At 35.9% G+C, this 23,169-nt stretch overlaps 1 protein-coding gene across 3 annotated transcripts in view; it reads left to right on the top strand.

Annotated features, from left to right (window-relative positions):
• LOC132555009 (glutamine--fructose-6-phosphate aminotransferase [isomerizing] 2-like) overlaps positions 1-20,568 on the top strand; it is a 73,240-nt gene extending 52,672 nt beyond the window's left edge. For 2 of the 3 annotated variants that reach the window (XM_060219342.1, XM_060219340.1), the window contains 2 exons: positions 952-1,113; positions 16,155-20,568. In XM_060219342.1, the coding sequence (XP_060075325.1) occupies positions 952-1,113; positions 16,155-16,205 (213 nt within the window). In that variant the 3' untranslated portion in view covers positions 16,206-20,568. Of the gene's footprint in view, positions 1-951; positions 1,114-5,888; positions 5,962-16,154 lie in introns of all 3 variants that reach the window. The other variant, XM_060219341.1, reaches the window with a different exon arrangement.
• Positions 20,569-23,169: the final 2,601 nt, after the last annotated feature.

Raw genomic sequence — 23,169 nt, 5'->3', positions numbered from 1 at the left:
CAGCGGTGATGTGGAAACACAAATGCAAGCCACAAAATATATTGGTGTTCCTAAAACCATTGACTGCCTGCAAGGCATCCTTACCATTATACCAATGCAACTGTTGTCCATGCATATTGCCACTTTAAAGAATTTAGATGTAAGAAATGACATCAGTTGGACTGCATGCAGGTCTTTAGTCCACTCAATTGCTGCTGCTACACATATGCTACTATTTTACCTGCTTTGCTTGCTGCTTATGGCTACAATTGTATATGGTCAAGCATTCATGGTTCAAAATTATTGCTGAATCTTTGATAGATTTTGGCTCTGATGTTACAAAGAATTTATAGATTCAGATGTAACATAAGTATTTTTTTTACTTTTGAACCAGGTTGATGTAATCATTGATGATAATCAATGACACTGAAGTTGATAAGGAATATCCTTGTGTTTAAATGAATTGACCATATATAATTCTTAGACAGGGTTATTTGTAATTACTGACATTATCCGCCTTTGTTTTGTGTTATTTTAATAATAAGCATAGCATAGTACAGATTGGTTTGTACTTTCTGAAATAAACAAGGACTGATTTCAAGTCTATTAATATTTTGATTAACATTATTCAAAAACTATTACTGTAATATAGAAAAAGAAAAATAAGGCTGGAAACTTGATGAAGTAAGATCATGTAACCCTGAATCAGTAGTAGACATCATTAGATTGGGATGCGTGTGGTTGGAAGTCTCCTTACAGTTGTAGTGGGCCGGCATGTGAGAGCATCACAGCCACAGTATTATCTTGGTCTGATGACATGTGCTTGTATCATTGTATGATCCTTCTCGCATGTGTTTCAGTTGTACCAAATAGCTTACCATAAAACACTGAGCAATCTGATTGGTTCTAAGGATGTCCCAATTAGTTTTGGTTGATTCTTATAGGGTGTGGCCTATTTTGATCTTATTATAGGGCCGCCCAATTTTACTTTGTACGCGAGGAGACCTGGATGCTCAAAAGTCTGCATATAAGTACGTGGAACTTCCCCCCACAGTCGACTGCCTGCAGGGCATTCTCACAGTTATACCAATGCAGCTGCTCTCCTTCCATATTGCTGTCCTAAAGGGATACGACGTAAGCCTGTGTTTCTTGTCCTAGTGAACATGTTACAAGTCCTTTTCTATCAGCAAGTAGGAACAGCTGGATGTTGCAATCAAATCGAGGTCTTTTCCCGGGCATTACAGCGATGCTGGCTTTGTTATTTTTACAATACACAAATGAAGTGTGGTCCAATAATCCAGCTATTATACTACTGCTGTAGAGACAGACTTGTAACATGTATCAAAGGTTGGCCCAGATTTCTAGGCTGCAAAATGTTTTCATATTTATGAAGGTAAATGAAAGATCTTAAACAAACATCCTTAACTTGCCAAAGTTTTGCTAGATCAATCTGATATATTCACCATCACATTCTCTTTTGCACTCATTGATTTCTTGGCACAATCTTGTTTCCTTAGTAAAAGCTAGGACCTTCTTCTCTTTTTAGCAAACAGATAATATATCTCTCTGCTAGTTATATCATAAGTGATCAACTTCTCTATTTACATATTTTTGTTAAATTCTGTCGAGTGAGTTTCAGAATTATGTGAACTAGAAATCATGAATACATTGCTTCTGTTTGTAGAACATGTGTTGATTGGGAGACAAAGTTGGAATAGTTTTATAGATTTGTTAAACAAACAGAAATTTTGTCTACAGCTTTGTAGGATTTCATTGTCTGTTGAATATCCTGGGTATCCATCTAAGTATTTTTAGCTCACCTGGTCCAAAGGGCCAACTGAGCTTATGCCGTGGTACGGCATCCGCCATCTGTCATTCTTCCAGGGTCAACTTTTTCTTTGTTCTCAATAACCAATGGACTGACTTTTTTTATATTTGACTGGTATGTTCATAGAATGAAGCCTGACAAATTTGCAAAAAGAAATTACCTTGACTGATCAAGGTCAAGGTCACAGGGGTCAAATTTGTGAAAAACTTGAAACAACTTTTTTAAGCAACCAAAAGACAAAGAAGCGTGCTATTTGGCTGATAGGTTCCTAGGATGATAACTAACATTTTTGAAAAGAAATGACCTTGACCAATATTGAAGGTCACACGGATCAAATTTTTTTTAAACTGTAAAAGATTTTCTTCTGGTAAAACAGAAGTCCCAGAAGCATGTTATTTGGTGGAAATGTGTTTCTAGGTCAAAAATTGGTTAAAATGGATTAAATGTGCCCACATTGAATGCCAATGGTGTATGTGTCAACATGTTTGTAATATGAAAACGGATTCTATTTTTGACGAACATTGAATACCAGGTGAGTGATGCAGGCCCTTTTGGTCTCTTTTTTTGTATATTAATGCTGTTTCTGTGACCAAATCTCTTATTTTTCTAACTTTAGGAGATCAATGGGTTTTCTTGATATCTAACTTCTGTTGTGGCTGAAATGGAAATGATGCAGACTACTTATCATTTGGTTAAAGCTCAGGTCAATGCAATATTTAAACAGTTTTATAAATGATTCAACAGTTGTTCCACGACCAGAGAACAAAAGCTGTAATGCCTAGGTAAAGGGAGAGCATCAACAAAAACTTTTCTAACATTCCAAGAAATTGCTTGTAAGGAGGCTTAGAATGCATGAGGTCAAAGGTCATCATTTCCACTATTAACATCAATATACTCTTCATCAGATTAACAATTTACAATATAAATATATTGAAAAAGATCAGAATATCATGTACTGTAGTCATGACAACAACCAATCTACCCAGTGTACAGTAGTCATGACAACAATTAAGTTCTATACTGTATACAGTTGTCATGACAACAATTAAGTTCTATATTGTATACAGTTGTCATGACAACAATCAATTTCTAAACTGCATAGAGTAGTCATGCAGAAAGTTTTCAAGGTCTAGCTCTGAATAGCTGTGAAAATATATGAAGTCAAGTGTAACTCAATGTTCCTATTTACCTACCTGATGTACCTCAAAGGCCCCTGTCTTCCTGGTGTACAAAGACCAGTGTTCCTTAATGTCCCTGTGCACTTTTGTAACTGAATACCTACTATATTTCAGTGTCCCTGTAAACCTGGTGAAACTCATTGTCCCTGTATACCTTTTGTAACTAAATGTCCTTGTATAGCAGATATAATCCAATGTCCCTATATACCTGGTGTATTTCAATGTCCCTGAATACCTGGTGTATTTCAATGTCCCTGTATACCTGGTATATTTCAATGTCCCTGTTTACCTGGTGTATTTCAGTGTCCCTGTTTACCTTGTATATTTCAATGTCCCTGTATACCTGGTATATTTCAATGTCCCTGTATACCTGGTGTATTTCAATGTCCCAGAATACCTGGTACATTTCAATGTCCCAGTATACCTGGTGTATTTCAATGTCCCTGTATACCTGGTATATTTCAATGTCCCTGTTTACCTGGTGTATTTCAGTGTCCCTGTTTACCTTGTATATTTCAATGTCCCTGTATACCTGGTATATTTCAATGTCCCTGTTTACCTGGTGTATTTCAGTGTCCCTGTATACCTGGTATATTTCAATGTCCCTGTTTACCTGGTGTATTTCAGTGTCCCTGTTTACCTTGTATATTTCAATGTCCCTGTATACCTGGTATATTTCAATGTCCCTGTTTACCTGGTGTATTTCAGTGTCCCTGTTTACCTTGTATATTTCAATGTCCCTGTATACCTGGTATATTTCAATGTCCCTGTTTACCTTGTATATTTCAATGTCCCTGTATACCTGGTGTATTTCAATGTCCCAGAATACCTGGTACATTTCAATGTCCCAGTATACCTGGTGTATTTCTATGTCCCTGTTTATCTAGTGTAACTAAATGTCCCTGTATACCAAGTATATTTCAATGTCCCTGTATACCTGGTATATTTCAATGCCTCTGTATACCTGGTGTATTTCAATGTCCCTGTAACCTGAGATAATTCAATGTCCCTGTATACCTTTTGTAACTAAATGTCCTTGTATAGCAGATAGAATCCAATGTCCCTGTATACCTGGTGTATTTCAATGTCCCTGAATACCTGGTATATTTCATTATCCCTGTATACCTGGTGTATTTGAATGTCCCTGTATACCTGGTGTAACTAAATTTCCCTGTAAACCTTGTGAAACTCCATGTCTCTGTATACCTGGTATATTTCAATGTCCCTGTATACCAAGTATATTTCAATGTCCCTGTATACCTGGTGTATTTCAGTGTCCCTGTATACCTGGTGTATTTCAATGTCCCTGAATACCTGGTATATTTCATTATCCCTGTATACCTGGTGTATTTGAATGTCCCTGTATACCTGGTGTAACTAAATTTCCCTGTAAACCTTGTGAAACTCCATGTCTCTGTATACCTGGTATATTTCAATGTCCCTGTATACCTGGTGTAACTAAATTTCCCTGTAAACCTTGTGAAACTCCATGTCTCTGTATACCTGGTATATTTCAATGTCCCTGTATACCAAGTATATTTCAATGTCCCTGTATACCTGGTGTATTTCAATGTCCCTGTTTACCTGGTGTATTTCAATGTCCCAGTATACCTGGTGTATTTCAATGTCCCTGTATACCTGGTGTATTTCAATGTCCCTGTATACCTGGTGTATTTCAATGTCCCTGTTTACCTGGTATATTTCAATGTCCCTGTTTACCTGGTATATTTCAATGTCCCTGTATACCTGGTATATTTCAATGTCCCTGTTTACCTTGTGTGTAAAGACCATTGTATATCTCTGTATTTATGATGTGTGGAGAGCTAGAGGTTTCTAATACAATAGCATGTGGTTTTGTATAATAGGGGTGATGTAGTTGCTACACTCTTTATCGAATTGTCAAAAATGATATCTTTTTGACAGTTGCTGGTATCCTTGTGCGAGGTTACTTGTATTTAGTAGTAGTCTTGTTTTGTTTTCTCCTAAGATCATATGTGAGGCTATTTTTTAACTAATTCAAAATTCTAGATTAACATGGCTACCTCCTATGTACATCTTCATTAAATTACTCGGTATAATCATATTTATATCTATGTATGTCAGTAATCTAATTGTGTTATTTAATGTTTCTTAACCAATTCATGATTAATTTCAGACAAAGAATTTTCAAAATTTAAATTTTAACTTTTATAAATTTAGGTTTTGACGTAAGTCAGTCTACTGAATTAACTGTCGTTCCTTGTGTATTGCCTGCTGGCTATACACTATAAAACATCTGATACTGATGGTGATCTATAGAGTTTATTGCCTCCGCAGTCTTGTCAAAGTAAATATAACTGAATGCTTCTTGGTCAGGTGTACTAAGGTATATAGAACAAACGAAACTTCTCATCCATGATAAACACTGACATAAAAGGATCTTGTAAACAGGTATTATAAGGTATGATCTAAGGAGAGACTATTCTATAAATTATTCTGTTTAATAGCCCTCATGTGATACAGAGGTGCTCTGAAGTTTTTAACAATTTAGGAGTTTACGTCATTGCTAGCTATGTATACTTTGTTCACATGGAAATTACAGTACTTGACACCCCTGTGTCTGATAAGACAGTTTTGTGGTGACACAGGATAATCTTTGAAGTCTTAAAACAGTTTTTTTATCAGATATATTTTGAAATGTTATAAAAATCATTTTCAAATACAATTGTATGATATTTTAAAAATTAAGACAATTTTTTTTCCTTTCAAGAAATTTGTGAAATTTCCAACACATAGAATCTGATGTAATTTTTTTAATTTGTTGACGTCTATGTCAGATTTAGAGAGATAAAATTTGTTTCTAATTTAACAAGATTTTAAAGATTTTGTTCATGCAATATATTTCTGCTCCTATTTCAAAACAGGTTGACTGTCCTCGTAACCTTGCTAAGAGTGTGACAGTGGAATGATGCTCCTCCCCATGTAAACAGCATCAATGTAAGCATTTTGGATAATATTGAGTGTTGTGGATTCCACCAATGAGGGAGAACAACATATCTGTATCTCTGAATTCTTTTCTAAGAAGTCACATGATTGGATGGTGATTAGTGTGCTTTTGACATCTCACAATTAACTTTGTCACTTTCTCCACGACTTAGACCAGTTCTACTTTAGGGATGTCTTATATGTAAATGCAGAATTTGTGTATTATATACAAGTAAAAGGCTTTGTTTATGATGCAAAAGTGGTGAATATAAGTGAAACAATTTAGAGAAAACACAGAATGTCATCTCTTCTGATGAATTAATTCATTTGTACTTTTTTTTATATATATATTTTCATGATAACTAACCAATTATTTGATTATCACCTATCATCACATTCATGTGACTTTTTTTAACATGGTCAATGGATCCCTGGTTCCTTTATCTAAGTACAAAGGTGGTCAGGGTCTGTAGCATGCTCAAATTGGTTTTTATATCTTTTCATTAATAGTCTTGGAGTGAAAACAAATTGTTTGCTTTGTTTAACTGGCCTGAAGTACTAGCCAAACCTTAACAGAATTTCTGCCTGTCCATCATTAACATTTTCTTCAATGCTGTTAGCCTAGAAAGTGAATTTATATCATGTTTACATTGTACAATAACTGTTCAGAGGAATTCAGTATTATATGATGTTCAAGGAAATTAAAAACCAGATACACCTGTGGTGAATTAGTTCACGTGTAAGTCACTACCCAGATACACCTGTGGTGAATTAGTTCACCTGTAAGTCACTACCCAGATACACCTGTGGTGAATTAGTTCACCTGTAAGTCACTACCCAGATACACCTGTGGTGAATTACGTCACCTGTATGTCACTACCCAGATACACCTGTGGTGAATTAGTTCACCTGTATGTCACTACCCAGATACACCTGTGGTGAATTAGTTCACCTGTAAGTCACTACCCAGATACACCTGTGGTGAATTAGGTCACCTGTATGTCACTTCCCAGATACACCTGTGGTGAATTAAGTCACCTGTATGTCACTACCCAGATACACCAGTTTTTAATTAGGTCACCAGGATGGTCTCACTTCCCAGATAAACCTTATGTCAGTCCGCTCACCTGTTAGATTCACTGTGCAGATATACCCGGGTAAATTTGAGTTAACTTTTAGTTAATTGGGTCACATGTTTCTCTCACTACTGAAATATATTTGTGGTTAATTGGGTCACCTGTTAGTCTCACTAACAAGATACACCTTTTTTGGTTAAATGGGTCATAGTTCAAATGTCATCTGATGCTCCACCATTTAGATCCAATACCACTCTAAGCATGCTCTGTAACACTGAAACAGATGATTGTTGCCTTTTACTGAGCATGCCTTGGAGTCCAAGAGAATAGCAAGGATTCTTATATTTCACTGAATCTGTCATGGCCACCGTTGTAGCTCTTGGTACTGATTTCATTTTCAGCATTACCATAGTTGATAGAACTCTACTAAAACACTGTCAGCTCTTAGTAAGGTTGGACTTTTTAACACTTTCCACTGCTGTTTAGGTTTGATATATATCATCCAGATATCACAATCACTGATGTAATCTTGTATTTATGATATCACATTATTTTGGTCCTATCTCTCATAATTACAGATAAGAGAGGAAAAAGGACCATTAATTGTACCTACAAAGCCATGGAAATCATACTTGTTTAAAGTTACATTTGTATAGAGTAGAGTAGATTACAGGTACAAAGGGCAAGTTCAACCATGAGTCTCCGGTATAAAGGACAAGTTTAGCAATGTGTCTCCGGTATAAAGGACAAGTTTAGCAATGTGTCTCAGGTATAAAGGACAAGTTTATCAATGTGTCTCAGGTATAAAGGACAAGTTTAACAATGTGTCTCAGGTATAAAGGGCAAGTTCAACCATGAGTCTCAGGTATAAAGGACAAGTTTAACAATGTGTCTCCGGTATAAAGGACAAGTTTAACAATGTGTCTCAGGTATAAAGGACAAGTTTAGCAATGTGTCTCAGGTATAAAGGACAAGTTTAACAATGTGTCTCAGGTATAAAGGACAAGTTTAACAATGTGTCTCAGGTATAAAGGACAAGTTTAACAATGTGTCTCAGGTATAAAGGACAAGTTTAACAATGTGTCTCAGGTATAAAGGACAAGTTTAACAATGTGTCTCAGGTATAAAGGACAAGTTTATCAATGTGTCTCAGGTATAAAGGGGACAAGTTTAACAATGTGTCTCAGGTATAAAGGACAAGTTTATCAATGTGTCTCAGGTATAAAGGACAAGTTTATCAATGTGTCTCAGGTATAAAGGACAAGTTTATCAATGTGTCTCAGGTATAAAGGACAAGTTTAGCAATGTGTCTCAGGTATAAAGGACAAGTTTATCAATGTGTCTCAGGTATAAAGGACAAGTTTAACAATGTGTCTCAGGTATAAAGGACAAGTTTATCAATGTGTCTCAGGTATAAAGGACAAGTTTATCAATGTGTCTCAGGTATAAAGGACAAGTTTATCAATGTGTCTCAGGTATAAAGGACAAGTTTAACAATGTGTCTCAGGTATAAAGGACAAGTTTAACAATGTGTCTCAGGTATAAAGGACAAGTTTAGCAATGTGTCTCAGGTATAAAGGACAAGTTTAACAATGTGTCTCAGGTATAAAGGACAAGTTTAACAATGTGTCTCAGGTATAAAGGACAAGTTTAACAATGTGTCTCAGGTATAAAGGACAAGTTTAACAATGTGTCTCAGGTATAAAGGACAAGTTTAACAATGTGTCTCAGGTATAAAGGACAAGTTTATCAATGTGTCTCAGGTATAAAGGACAAGTTTATCAATGTGTCTCAGGTATAAAGGACAAGTTTATCAATGTGTCTCAGGTATAAAGGACAAGTTTAACAATGTGTCTCAGGTATAAAGGACAAGTTTAACAATGTGTCTCAGGTATAAAGGACAAGTTTAACAATGTGTCTCAGGTATAAAGGACAAGTTTAACAATGTGTCTCAGGTATAAAGGACAAGTTTAACAATGTGTCTCAGGTATAAAGGACAAGTTTAACAATGTGTCTCCGGTATAAAGGACAAGTTTAACAATGTGTCTCAGGTATAAAGGACAAGTTTAACAATGTGTCTCAGGTATAAAGGGCAAGTTCAACCATGAGTCTCAGGTATAAAGGACAAGTTTAACAATGTGTCTCAGGTATAAAGGGCAAGTTCAACCATGAGTCTCAGGTATAAAGGACAAGTTTAACAATGTGTCTCAGGTATAAAGGGGACAAGTTTAACAATGTGTCTCAGGTATAAAGGACAAGTTTAACAATGTGTCTCAGGTATAAAGGACAAGTTTAACAATGTGTCTCAGGTATAAAGTGTGTCTCAGGTATAAAGGACAAGTTTAACAATGTGTCTCAGGTATAAAGGACAAGTTTAACAATGTGTCTCAGGTATAAAGGACAAGTTAAACAATGTGTCTCAGGTATAAAGGACAAGTTTAACAATGTGTCTCAGGTATAAAGGACAATATAAAGGACAAGTTTAACAATGTGTCTCAGGTATAAAGGACAAGTTTAACAATGTGTCTCAGGTATAAAGGACAAGTTTAACAATGTGTCTCAGGTATAAAGGACAAGTTTAACAATGTGTCTCAGGTATAAAGGACAAGTTTAACAATGTGTCTCAGGTATAAAGGACAAGTTTAACAATGTGTCTCAGGTATAAAGGGCAAGTTTAACAATGAGCCTAAGGTTGTTGTATATAGTAGAGTAGATTACAGGTATAAAGTACAAGTTAACAATGAGCCTAAGGTTGTTGTATATAGTAGTGTAGATTACAGGTATAAAGGACAAGTTTAACAATGTGTGTAAGGTTGTTGTATGTAGTAGTGTAGATTACAGGTATAAAGGACAAGTTTAACAATGTGTCTAAGGTTGTTGTATGTAGTAGTGTAGATTACAGGTATAAAGGACAAGTTTAACAATGTGTGTAAGGTTGTTGTATGTAGTAGAGTAGATTACAGGTATAAAGGGCAAGTTTAACAATGTGTCTAAGGTTGTTGTATGTAGTAGAGTAGGACACAGTTATAAAGGACAAGTTTAACAATGTGTGTAAGGTTGTTGTATGTAGTAGAGTAGATTACAGGTATAAAGGGCAAGTTTAACAATGTGTCTAAGGTTGTTGTATGTAGTAGTGTAGGACACAGGTATAAAGGACAAGTTTAACAATGTGTGTAAGGTTGTTGTATGTAGTAGAGTAGATTACAGGTATAAAGGACAAGTTTAACAATGTGTCTAAGGTTGTTGTATGTAGTAGTGTAGATTACAGGTATAAAGGACAAGTTTAACAATGTGTGTAAGGTTGTTGTATGTAGTAGTGTAGATTACAGGTATAAAGGACAAGTTTAACAATGTGTCTAAGGTTGTTGTATGTAGTAGTGTAGGACACAGGTATAAAGGACAAGTTTAACAATGTGTCTAAGGTTGTTGTATATAGTAGTGTAGATTACAGGTATAAAGGACAAGTTTAACAATGTGTCTAAGGTTGTTGTATGTAGTAGTGTAGATTACAGGTATAAAGGACAAGTTTAACAATGAGCCTAAGGTTGTTGTATATAGTAGTGTAGATTACAGGTATAAAGGACAAGTTTAACAATGTGTGTAAGGTTGTTGTATATAGTAGTGTAGATTACAGGTATAAAGGACAAGTTTAACAATGAGTCTCAGGTATAAAGGACAAGTTTAACAATGTGTCTAAGGTTGTTGTATGTAGTAGTGTAGGACACAGGTATAAAGGACAAGTTTAACAATGAGTCTCAGGTATAAAGGACAAGTTTAACAATGAGTCTCAGGTATAAAGGACAAGTTTAACAATGTGTCTAAGGTTGTTGTATGTAGTAGTGTAGATTACAGGTATAAAGGACAAGTTTAACAATGTGCCTAAGGTTGTTGTATGTAGTAGTGTAGATTACAGGTATAAAGGACAAGTTTAACAATGTGTCTCAGGTATAAAGGACAAGTTTATCAATGTGTCTCAGGTATAAAGGACAAGTTTAACAATGTGCCTAAGGTTGTTGTATGTAGTAGTGTAGATTACAGGTATAAAGGACAAGTTTAACAATGTGTCTCAGGTATAAAGGACAAGTTTATCAATGTGTCTCAGGTATAAAGGACAAGTTTAACAATGTGCCTAAGGTTGTTGTATGTAGTAGTGTAGATTACAGGTATAAAGGACAATTTAACAATGAGCCTAAGGTTGTTGTATGTAGTAGTGTAGATTACAGGTATAAAGGACAAGTTTAACAATGTGTCTAAGGTTGTTGTATGTAGTAGTGTAGATTACAGGTATAAAGGACAAGTTTAACAATGTGTCTAAGGTTGTTGTATGTAGTAGTGTAGATTACAGGTATAAAGGACAAGTTTAACAATGTGTGTAAGGTTGTTGTATGTAGTAGTGTAGATTACAGGTATAAAGGACAAGTTTAACAATGTGTGTAAGGTTGTTGTATGTAGTAGTGTAGATTACAGGTATAAAGGACAAGTTTAACAATGTGTGTAAGGTTGTTGTATGTAGTAGTGTAGATTACAGGTATAAAGGACAAGTTTAACAATGTGTGTAAGGTTGTTGTATGTAGTAGTGTAGATTACAGGTATAAAGGACAAGTTTAACAATGTGTGTAAGGTTGTTGTATGTAGTAGTGTAGATTACAGGTATAAAGGACAAGTTTAACAATGTGTGTAAGGTTGTTGTATGTAGTAGTGTAGATTACAGGTATAAAGGACAAGTTTAACAATGTGTGTAAGGTTGTTGTATGTAGTAGTGTAGATTACAGGTATAAAGGACAAGTTTAACAATGTGTGTAAGGTTGTTGTAACAATGTGTGTAGATTACAGGTATAAAGGACAAGTTTAACAATGTGTGTAAGGTTGTTGTATGTAGTAGTGTAGATTACAGGTATAAAGGACAAGTTTAACAATGAGTCTCAGGAATAAAGGACAAGTTTAACAATGTGTCTCAGGTATAAAGGACAAGTTTAACAATGTGTGTAAGGTTGTTGTATGTAGTAGTGTAGATTACAGGTATAAAGGACAAGTTTAACAATGTGTGTAAGGTTGTTGTATGTAGTAGTGTAGATTACAGGTATAAAGGACAAGTTTAACAATGTGTGTAAGGTTGTTGTATGTAGTAGTGTAGATTACAGGTATAAAGGACAAGTTTAACAATGTGTGTAAGGTTGTTGTATGTAGTAGTGTAGATTACAGGTATAAAGGACAAGTTTAACAATGTGTGTAAGGTTGTTGTATGTAGTAGTGTAGATTACAGGTATAAAGGACAAGTTTAACAATGTGTGTAAGGTTGTTGTATGTAGTAGTGTAGATTACAGGTATAAAGGACAAGTTTAACAATGTGTGTAAGGTTGTTGTATGTAGTAGTGTAGATTACAGGTATAAAGGACAAGTTTAACAATGTGTCTAAGGTTGTTGTATGTAGTAGTGTAGATTACAGGTATAAAGGACAAGTTTAACAATGTGTCTAAGGTTGTTGTATGTAGTAGTGTAGATTACAGGTATAAAGGACAAGTTTAACAATGTGTGTAAGGTTGTTGTATGTAGTAGTGTAGATTACAGGTATAAAGGACAAGTTTAACAATGTGTGTAAGGTTGTTGTATGTAGTAGTGTAGATTACAGGTATAAAGGACAAGTTTAACAATGTGTGTAAGGTTGTTGTATGTAGTAGAGTAGGACACAGGTATAAAGGACAAGTTTAACAATGTTGTTATATATAAATTGTTCTGATTAACAAAATCTTACAATCAATAACAATAACTGAGAGAATTAGTTTATTTTTGATAATCAAAGACTTATGAATTGTGATAAATATCTAGCGATGCTGATGAATTTGGTGAGTTACATATAGCAACATAAACGTCATCAGTTTTATAACACAGTCGGAATCTCTTGCTGTGATAACAACACTTTCATCTTGTATCTGTTTGAGCCTAATTCACACATGGTTAAGGTAAATAATCGTCTGTACAGCCTCGATGATATTGATTTATGGGTACTATCAACGTGCACGGCTTTTTGTTGTTTAAGCTCCTTACCCACCATGATCAGATGGTGTGGTTAACATTATTCCTCAGATAGCACTAAACACTACACTACCAGTTTCCCAGGGTTTTGGTATCCAACATCTCTTTTTTTTCTTAAATATGAGGAAAATATAAATCCATATGCTGTAAATATATATCACCAGGGAATCTTAAATTAGCAGTGTTGATGCTGAGAGCATTGCACTAAAATCTGATTTCACTAATTGTGATTTTTTTATGCAAATCATTAGTATAGTAATTAGTGTGTATGATCAGTATATCATGCTAATTTACCAAAAGGTCATAATGTGCTGAAATGTTCAGCTAGTGTAGAACTTCAGGGTCTGATCATTGTAAGACTGGCTTAAGGGTTTCAGCTAGTGTAGAACTTCAGGGTCTGATCATTGTAAGACTGGCTTAAGGGTTTCAGCTAGTGTAGAACTTCAGGGTCTGATCATTGTAAGACTGGCTTAAGGGTTTCAGCTAGTGTAGAACTTCAGGGTCTGATCATTGTAAGACTGGCTTAAGGGTTTCAGCTAGTGTAGAACTTCAGGGTCTGATCATCGTAAGACTGGCTTAAGGGTTTCAGCTAGTGTAGAACTTCAGGGTCTGATCATTGTAATACTGGCTTAAGGGTTTCAGCTAGTGTAAAACTTCAGGGTCTGATCATTGTAATACTGGCTTAAGGGTTTCAGCTAGTGTAAAACTTCAGGGTCTGATCATTGTAATACTGGCTTAAGGGTTTCAGCTAGTGTAGAACTTCAGGGTCTGATCATTGTAATACTGGCTTAAAGGTTTCAGCTAGTGTAAAACTTCAGGGTCTGATCATTGTAATACTGGCTTAAGGGTTTCAGCTAGTGTAGAAATTCAGGGTCTGATCATTGTAAGCCTGGCTTACATGTTAAGCTAGTGTAGAACTTCAGGGTCTAATCATTGTAATACTGGCCTGAAGAATTGACTTGTCATCATTGTAAGACTGCACTCAGTGTCTTGTCAGTGTAGGACAGTGTAAGGTTACTCAGTGTCTTGTCAGTGTGGGACAGTGTAAGGTTACTCAGTGTCTTGTCATTGTGGGACAGTGTAAGGTTACTCAGTGTCTTGTCAGTGTGGGACAGTGTAAGGTTACTCAGTGTCTTGTCAGTGTGGGACAGTGTAAGGTTACTCAGTGTCTTGTCAGTGTGGGACAGTGTAAGGTTACTCAGTGTCTTGTCAGTGTGGGACACTCTAATGTTACTCAGTGTCTTGTCAGTGTGGGACAGTGTAAGGTTACTCAGTGTCTTGTCAGTGTGGGACAGTGTAAGGTTACTCAGTGTCTTGTCAGTGTGGGACACTCTAATGTTACTCAGTGTCTTGTCAGTGTGGGACAGTGTAAGGTTACTCAGTGTCTTGTCAGTGTAGGACAGTGTAAGGTTATTAGGAACTATCTTCCCTGATCTCACCTTTTTACTTCCATTGTCTGCTTTGTGTAGCTGCCAATATACTACACAGTGTAGCCTGCTTAATTCATTGATTGAATGACAACATATAATTATATTTTGTTTTAATTGTATTTTTTTGATAAAACGTTTTACCCTTGTTTTGATTTTGTGATAATTTCAGTTTAATTATAGATAGTTAACAAATTAATATCATAACTATCATGTCTTCTTCCACTGTCTTAGTCACAACAGACCCAGGTATGTCACTAGGTAGTCACTACTAATCCTGAACTTCCACTATCTCAGTCACAACAGACCCAGGTATGTCACTAGGTAGTCACCACTAATCCTGTACTTCCACTATCTTAGTCACAACAGACCCAGGTATGTCACTAGGTAGTCACCACTAATCCTGTACTTCCACTATCTTAGTCACAACAGACCCAGGTATGTCACCACTAATCCTGTACTTCCACTATCTTAGTCACAACAGACCCAGGTATGTCACTAGGTAGTCACCACTAATCCTATGCTACCATTATCTTAGTCACAACAGACCTTGGTATGTCACAAAGTAGTCACCACTAATCCTGTTCTTCCACTATCTTAGTCACAGCAGACCCAGGTGTAACCCTGGTAAAATACTAGCCGCAATATACCACTCGGCTAGAGAGAACTTCTCTTTAGCTCGATTGGTTGAGCGTCAGACTAGTAAGCCAGGGGTCCCGGGTTCGATTCCTAGCGGAGGCATTGAGATAAAAAATGACCTCTGTTACATTGGCGCCCATGTAGGGACCCGGGATTACTACTTAGCCATGCCCCATCGGCATCGCTGTAACCCCTGGAAACTCGAGGACGAGTTATTTCCTGGAGGGGGAGTATGTAACCCTGGTAAAATACTAGCCGCAATATACCACTCGGCTAGAGAGAACTTCTCTTTAGCTCGATTGGTTGAGCGTCAGACTAGTAAGCCAGGGGTCCCGGGTTCGATTCCTAGCGGAGGCATTGAGATGAAAAATGACCTCTGTTACACAGGTGTGTCACTAACTAGCCACCACTCATCCTGGTCCCCAAGTTACAGGAACCACAAATATAGGTTTGGCACTCTACAGTCACAACTTACTCAGATCTGCCACTATATAGTAATAACTGTTCCTAGACTGCCACTATACAGTCACCACTAACCCTGGACTGCCACTATACAGTCACCACTGACTCTGGACTCCCACTATAGTCACCACTGACCCACCAGTACACATCACCACTAATACAGATCTCTCACTAACTAGTCACCACTGACCCAGGTCTGTCACTATAATCATCACTTACCTTGGTCTGTCACTATAGTCACCACTTACCTTGGTCTGTCACTATAGTCACCACTTACCTTGGTCTGTCACTATAGTCACCACTTACCTGGGTCTGTCACTTTAGTCACCACTTACCTTGGTCTGTCACTATAGTCACCACTTACCTTGGTCTGTCACTATAGTCACCACTTACCTTGGTCCCTTTACAGCCATCACAAACCCAGGTATTTTTCTATTCTGCTAGCTGTTCTGTAAAGGTTGATAAATTAAGAATATGATGATGATATGATATGAATTAGGGATGTTTTTTGTTTTCTTTTTCTCATTAAGGATCGACACATTAACGATTGTTCTGTTTTCACCAACAGGTAGACCAACCTCGGGCATTGCTGAAGACTTACACCTCACACAGTTCATAGGAGGCCTGATTTGTGGACCAGTATCTAGTGGGCTCGTCTTTCCTTTTATAAATATTTACTATGCAGCTGGATCTTAAGAGAGTATAAATGGTTATAAAGATAATCCATGTGTGATATTTCTGTAAATGATACCTTGTGTTTACTGTGTAAATGACGTGGGACCACGCTTGTGTGACTGTATTGAGGTATTCTATATGCCTGATGTGGTTATCTTGTAAAATCATCCATGGTAACATTTCTTAATTATTTGCTTTTAATTGTAATGATCAATAATTAATACATTTTCCTTTTTTACTGTGGCATTTTCAACCTATAAAAGAGATTTACGATGTTTTATTTCTGCATATCACAGAAGCTGTTTTTTTAAGAGGTGTGTTTTACTGAAATCTGCCAAGACGCTCAATACATCAGTTGTAATGGAAAGTAATGGGTGATCTATTATTTTCCACCCTCATAATGACCCTGGCTGTTGTGGAGAAGTTAAACACCACACAACAAAGTGTTGACAGGAGCTAAACATTAGACAGGTGTCAGTTACACATAGAATTTACTCACAATAAGAAAATTATTGGAGTCAACTCACAATAAGTCACGTATTGGAGTCAACTGATGATAAGATAAATATTGAGGTTAAGTCCATATTTTATATTTATATTTTATATTATTTCTGTCCTAAGTAACAATGTCAGACACGTGGGCATATGTCGTCATTTTCTTATGAAATGTGAAGTATATTTTTGTTTCTCTACACACAACAGTTTATAGCATATCATGACCCAGTCTAAAATTTTAAATACTTTCAAACTTGGAATGGAAATGTCATTTATTGATGATCACAAGATAATAAGGTATTACCAAAATAACACAAGTGTTACTATGTATATCTTAACTGTATATTATCTGTATTTATTGTACACAATGTTTCCTGGAGACTGTTCTACTGATACCAGTTCTGTATCTTCCTGTTTATCAATTTGTTACATTGCTACACTGTTATTGATCTAGCCTGTACATGTTTTGATTTATTCCACTGCTTATGTTCAATGACTATGATTTATCGTATGTTTAATTCACAGTACATACACTGGTGACATTATATAAAATGCTGTCATACACAGGCTGGTGACATCGTATGATGTACTGATTTCAAGGTCATACACAGGTTGGTGACATCGTATGATGTACTGATTTCAAGGTCATACACAGGCTGGTGACATCGTATGATGTACTGATTTCAAGGTCATACACAGGCTAGTGACATTGTATGATGTACTGATTTCAAGGTCATACACAGGCTTGTGACATTTTTTAAACATATTTGTCCTGCAATAAATCCAGGTGCCAACACATAAATCTTACTAGTAAATATTGTTGGTTCTGCTGAATTTCCACATATATGTGGATGGGCTTATTATCAAACATGGACTTGTCAGGCAGTCTGGTGTATTTCATGAGCAGCTGATCAAATCATGTTTTGTTTTTACAATCACTCGATGTATTGCTGCTGCTGATCTCAATTGTCTATTAACATTAAAACCAAAAACATTATTGAAAAATGTGCAACTGGTTATCAACAGTCTATCTAGTTGTTTATCATATTTCCAAAGAATCTGCTTTTTTTTAAATATTGCACCACATAATGTATTTATTATATTAACCGAACCCCCCAAACTCCTGCTCATTAGAGATTTTTTCTTTGTATGACTTACCATGTGTAAAATGAATCTCCACAATACACAAACATGTACTTCCAAAGAAATACAATCCTCAGTGCAATCACAAAATGAACATAATTTTGTACAAAAATGTTCAGAGCAAGCCGACAGGATCCCTCTCTTTGAAGAATTTCATTCTCCTGTGGCATTTATTAGAATAAGAATGGTATTTTCTTTTTTGTTGTTTTGTTTTCATTCTCTTTTTTTTGCCTGGATATTTATTATGATGTGAATCTCATTCTGATTCAGCTTGTGTGTTGAAATATGAGTTAGATAAGATCACAAGGAGAATAAGCCCTCCATTTTGTTCAGTCACAAATGAAGAAACTGTCTTGAGGTGCTGACTCAGAAAAGAATCTGAGCCAACTTAACTGATCAAAATATGACAATATAAAACTTCATACAGTAAAACTACCACCTTCAACATCTTAACTTATATAAAGTGTTTGTTAAGCTCAAATCTGAAAAAATGACTCTGTGGACTTGGTGACTTGGTAAGCTTGAGTCCTGTTCACTGGTACAATACCTAATGACAACTACATGTTTGGGTGCTTTCATAGTAATGTATTCCTCCGTGTGTGAAATTGTCTATTTTCTTCAATTTATTCCCCAAGATATATCCAAAACTATATTTCATGTTATCAAATTCTTACCCTTGTAAAGCAGACTGACTGAGGGACTGTAACTTAGTAAGTTTTTCACAGGAAAACTGGGTGAAATTTAGCAATCTAACTATTTATATTATCTGACAGTATAATTAGGATTCATAACAACAAGTTATCAATAGATACTGGTACTAACATGTCGTACCTGCTTTTTCTTCTTTATATATCTTTGTACTTGATGATATTGTAAGCTGTTGTGATCACGTCCCAGATGGATGGGAGAAACACCAGTACATCGTATTTCTGGAGTGTGATGGTAGTAAAATATGGCTGCTTTAGTGATTCATTTATTGTAAAATTCAGTATAGCTCAGACAGTATTGCACTTACAGTTGTGTATTCTATATTATTGACAGTATTGCAGAACCTGTTTATCACTCTCATGGTTTTAGAGTTGTCAAACCGAACTGTACAGACAATTTTAAGTTATTCAGTATGAGAACTACGTTGATGGCTTTGATTGGTCAGTTTATGTTTAGGATTTGGTAGTTTGTACAGATGTATATTAATATGTATGTTTACTATTTTAATCAGAACATTCAAACGGTTAAATTTGTTTGTTATGAAGGCAATCACATACCTAAATATCAAGTTAGCTCACAAAAGTTATCTATTTTTATTAATGATGAAGCCAGTTTTATTAATGATGAATCCAGTGAGAAATTTTGCTTGGTAAGAAATATATTTTAAGGGATATATATTTAGTTTGTAGATCTAAATTGTGTGCAAATGTAAACAGTGTGTAATCATGTTGTTCTACTTCCCCTTGTTTTACCAGTGTTAAGCCCATAGGCATTCAATATCCATACCTCTTATCAAACAATACAAGTCACATCTGGTTATGACAACATCTATATACAGCTGTAGGTAATATCTAGATACAACTTCTGTATACAACAGTAGGTCATATCTTGATACAACCTATGTATACAACAGTAGGTCATAGCTAGATACGACAACTTATGTATACAACAGTAGGTCATATCTAGATACAACTTATGTATACAACAGTAGGTCATATCTAGATACAACTTATGTATACAACAGTAGGCCATAGCTAGATATGACAATTTCTGTATACAACAGTAGGTCATAGCTAGATACAACTTATGTATACAACAGTAGGCCATAGCTAGATATGACAATTTCTGTATACAACAGTAGGTCATATCTAGATACAACTTATGTATACAACAGTAGGTCATATCTAGATACAACTTATGTATACAACAGTAGGCCATAGCTAGATATGACAATTTCTGTATACAGTTGTGATCTTGTAGTTGGATATATGACCCTTATACAACACGGTTTGTATAATAGAAATTTCATACCGTATAGATAGAACTGTTGGGGTGAAAGGAAATTTAGGACACTGAGGCTTAACAAAGGTAAAATTCATGTGGGATAGAAGCAGTTTTCCAGTGATGGGACAGTGTGTGTACATAGCCTTTTTTGTGATTTTCCAGTGTAAATAACAAATGTGGAGTGACCTTTTACATCGAATTGGAAGGTGTTGTGTTATTGATGTTTGCTATTTTTACCTCATTTCTAACAAATGAATGCTACCAGAAATTTTAATCAAATGTACAGCAGCAACATAATTTTGATGCTACATTGTAAATTATAATTTTATTTCCAGTGACTATACTGTTTTCTATGGCAAATACTGTGGTTGAACTAGTTTGATTGTAACATAACCATGACCTGTTGAAACCAGTGTATGAAAGGTCTTCTTTATTACTGAAATGCTGCTACTGTATTTTAAATGGTGTGAGAGGATCCAAGGGAAACTTCACCTTACCTAATGATGCTTTTATGTAAAAGCTTGATGATTTTATCCACTTCATCACACAATATTGTAGACACAGTAATGTTTTAATGGTATCATAACGAGGGATAGGTTACTGTAGATTTAGTCCTGTATTGAGGGATTGTAATTCATTGACAATTTTAGATGGTAAATTAAAATTGCAGTGACTTATATTTGTGTTGTTTCCTCTTTTCACCTCACAAATTTATGAAGTTCATACATTTTCATATGAACCATCTAACAAGAACATTCCGGGAAATAGATATAAAAAACTTATACTGTCAAAATCAACCTCAAAATTGAATGTGCAAAACAAGGGAAAGAGGGGAACCTACAAATTGTAATAACTTTCACAATCCAAGATGGTTGCATGTCAACCAGTTCATTTTTAGCTGACCTGACTGGTGGAAGGGAGACAAATTTTGAATAAATAGTACATCTCAATCCCCAGAGGCATGAGGGGCAGGGCCAAAAGGATAAATTTTATAATCCTACTCCTGTAGAAATGATTGGATTTTGCCCAAATTTTGCATTATTAGGTGAAGGGGAGTCAATTTTGTATAAGTGGTGGGTCTTGGCCTCCTGGGGCAGGAGGGACAGGGCCCAATAGGGGAAATAGAGCAATTTCTTTAAAATACTACTCCTCCTTTAAGAAGCTTATAAATCAATTTTGTATTTTAAACAGTGGGTCTCATCCCCCTGGGATGGCAAAGGCAGAGCCTAATATAGGAAAATTCTACTTTCTACTCCTGCTTTAAGAATGATTGGATTTTTCAAAGATTTAGCCTGAAGCATTGTTGGATGAAGGGGAATCAGTTGTATATATATGGTGGGTCTTAGTCCTCTGGAATGGGAGGGGCAGTGCCCAATATTGGAAATGGAGCAAATTCTTTAAAATCCTAATCCTCCAGTTTACATGTAGGAATGATTGGATTTTCCCCAAATGTAGTCTGAGGCATTGTTTGGTGAAGGAAAATCCAACGAGAAACAGCAATAACACACTTTCAATGTCAAAGTTAAAGAGGGCTGCCTGTCAGCCATTTTGTCTTCTAATCAGCCTGAAATCAAAAGGGCAAAACTAGGGACCCAAAGGAACCTTAGGAGATTTCCAAAAGTTCTATCCAGTACTCCTCATGAAACATCGATATCGAGAATTGTCTATGGAAGGATAGATGAAGAATCACCTATGTAGGGCAATTTAAATAGCCCACCTGATGATGGTGGGCTTACAATCCACAATGGCTGCTTATCAGCCATTTCCTTTTCCTTATCACTCCAAAAATCAAAACGTCACAACTAGGGACCAAGGGAAATCTTATGAAATTTGCAAAAGGTCTATCCAGTACTTCTCAAGAAATAAGAATAACAAGATTTGTTCATCGATTGATGGATGGATGGATGAAGGACCACCGATTTTGGGTATCTAAAACAGCCCATCTAATGATTGTTGGCTTATAATCCACAATGGCTACCTATCATCCATTTTCTTTTCCTTGTCAGTCCAAAATCTAAAGGATACAACTAGGGACAAACAGCAACCTTCATGTGAAATTTGACAAAAATCAAACTGATACTGCCGAAGAAATTTCAAAATCCAAGGTGGTCGCCTGTCAAGCTAGTTTGCTTTTCTAATCAGTCTCAAAATCTAAACTACAGACAAAGGGGAACCTGCATAAAAAATCAAGAAAGATCAACCCAGTATTTACCAAGAAATACTCTAGTGATAATAATTGTTCATTGTCAAAATAAATCCAATATGGTCGCCTGTAAGCCATTTTGTTATTTGATCAGTCCCAAATCAATTGGGCATAATTAGGGATCAAGGGGGAACTACATTGTACATAAGAAATTGGAAGCTCTTTAGACTTAGCAACAGCAAATTTTCATTGTTAAAGTCTGAAATTGCTGTCTGTTGACCAATATTGAACAGAGAGTGGAACCTTCACATCAGCTTTAAGAAATATCCTTTCAGTATTTCTTAAGAAATAGCAATAAAAAATCTTTCAAACTGTCAAAATCCAAGATGGCTGCCTGTCAGACACTTTGTTAACCTGATCAAACTCATAATTTACTGGGCACAACTAATGATCAAATGGAACCTGCTCATGAAGTTTGAAAACTATCCTTTAATTACTTTGAATTCTCAAAAAATAGCAATAAGAAAAATCAACTGTCAAAATCAAAGATGGCCGTCTGCCAGCCATTCTGTTTTTCTAATCAGACTCAAAATCAAAAAGCCACAACTATGAAGCAAGGGGATCCTTTTTGACTACATTTTTTTTTTTTTAGAAATTTGTGGTTTCTATTTCAAAGCATTTTGTATTTAAGTAAAAAAATCTTCTACTCAGAACTTTCCATCAAATGCTGGACCATACAGGTTTGTTAATAGTGTTAAATACAATCTTTGTCACTCAGCTGACGGAGCATGCTCCTTTGGTCAGTTGGTAGAGCCGGTTGATAACGACACTGGAGACCCGAGTTAGATTCCTGGCCGGGGCACTCAACAGGAAGTTGTACTTTCCCTGTTCTGTTATATGCGACTTGTGCCAATTATATTTGATGATTATGAAATGTTATAAACGTTCCATTGGTTGGTACTTGACGAAATCCACTCCTCGACAATGTAGGAGTCCATTATCGTTCTACCTACTGCAGCAGACGTCAGTTGAACGATTCTGGATGTCATGTGTCTGTGTTCATATCTGCCAGTATCAGTGACGTCACGCACTGTCTAGCACACATTGTAAGTGTAGACTCGTATGTTTACGCTGT

This window comes from Ylistrum balloti, unplaced genomic scaffold (genome assembly GCF_031769215.1).
Source record: "Ylistrum balloti isolate Yb309-2 unplaced genomic scaffold, AGI_CSIRO_Ybal_v1 Utg370450, whole genome shotgun sequence".
Lineage (NCBI taxonomy): Eukaryota > Metazoa > Mollusca > Bivalvia > Pectinida > Pectinidae > Ylistrum > Ylistrum balloti.
The sequence above is the reverse complement of the archived record's forward strand: the minus strand, read 5'-3'. Positions and strand labels throughout refer to the sequence as shown.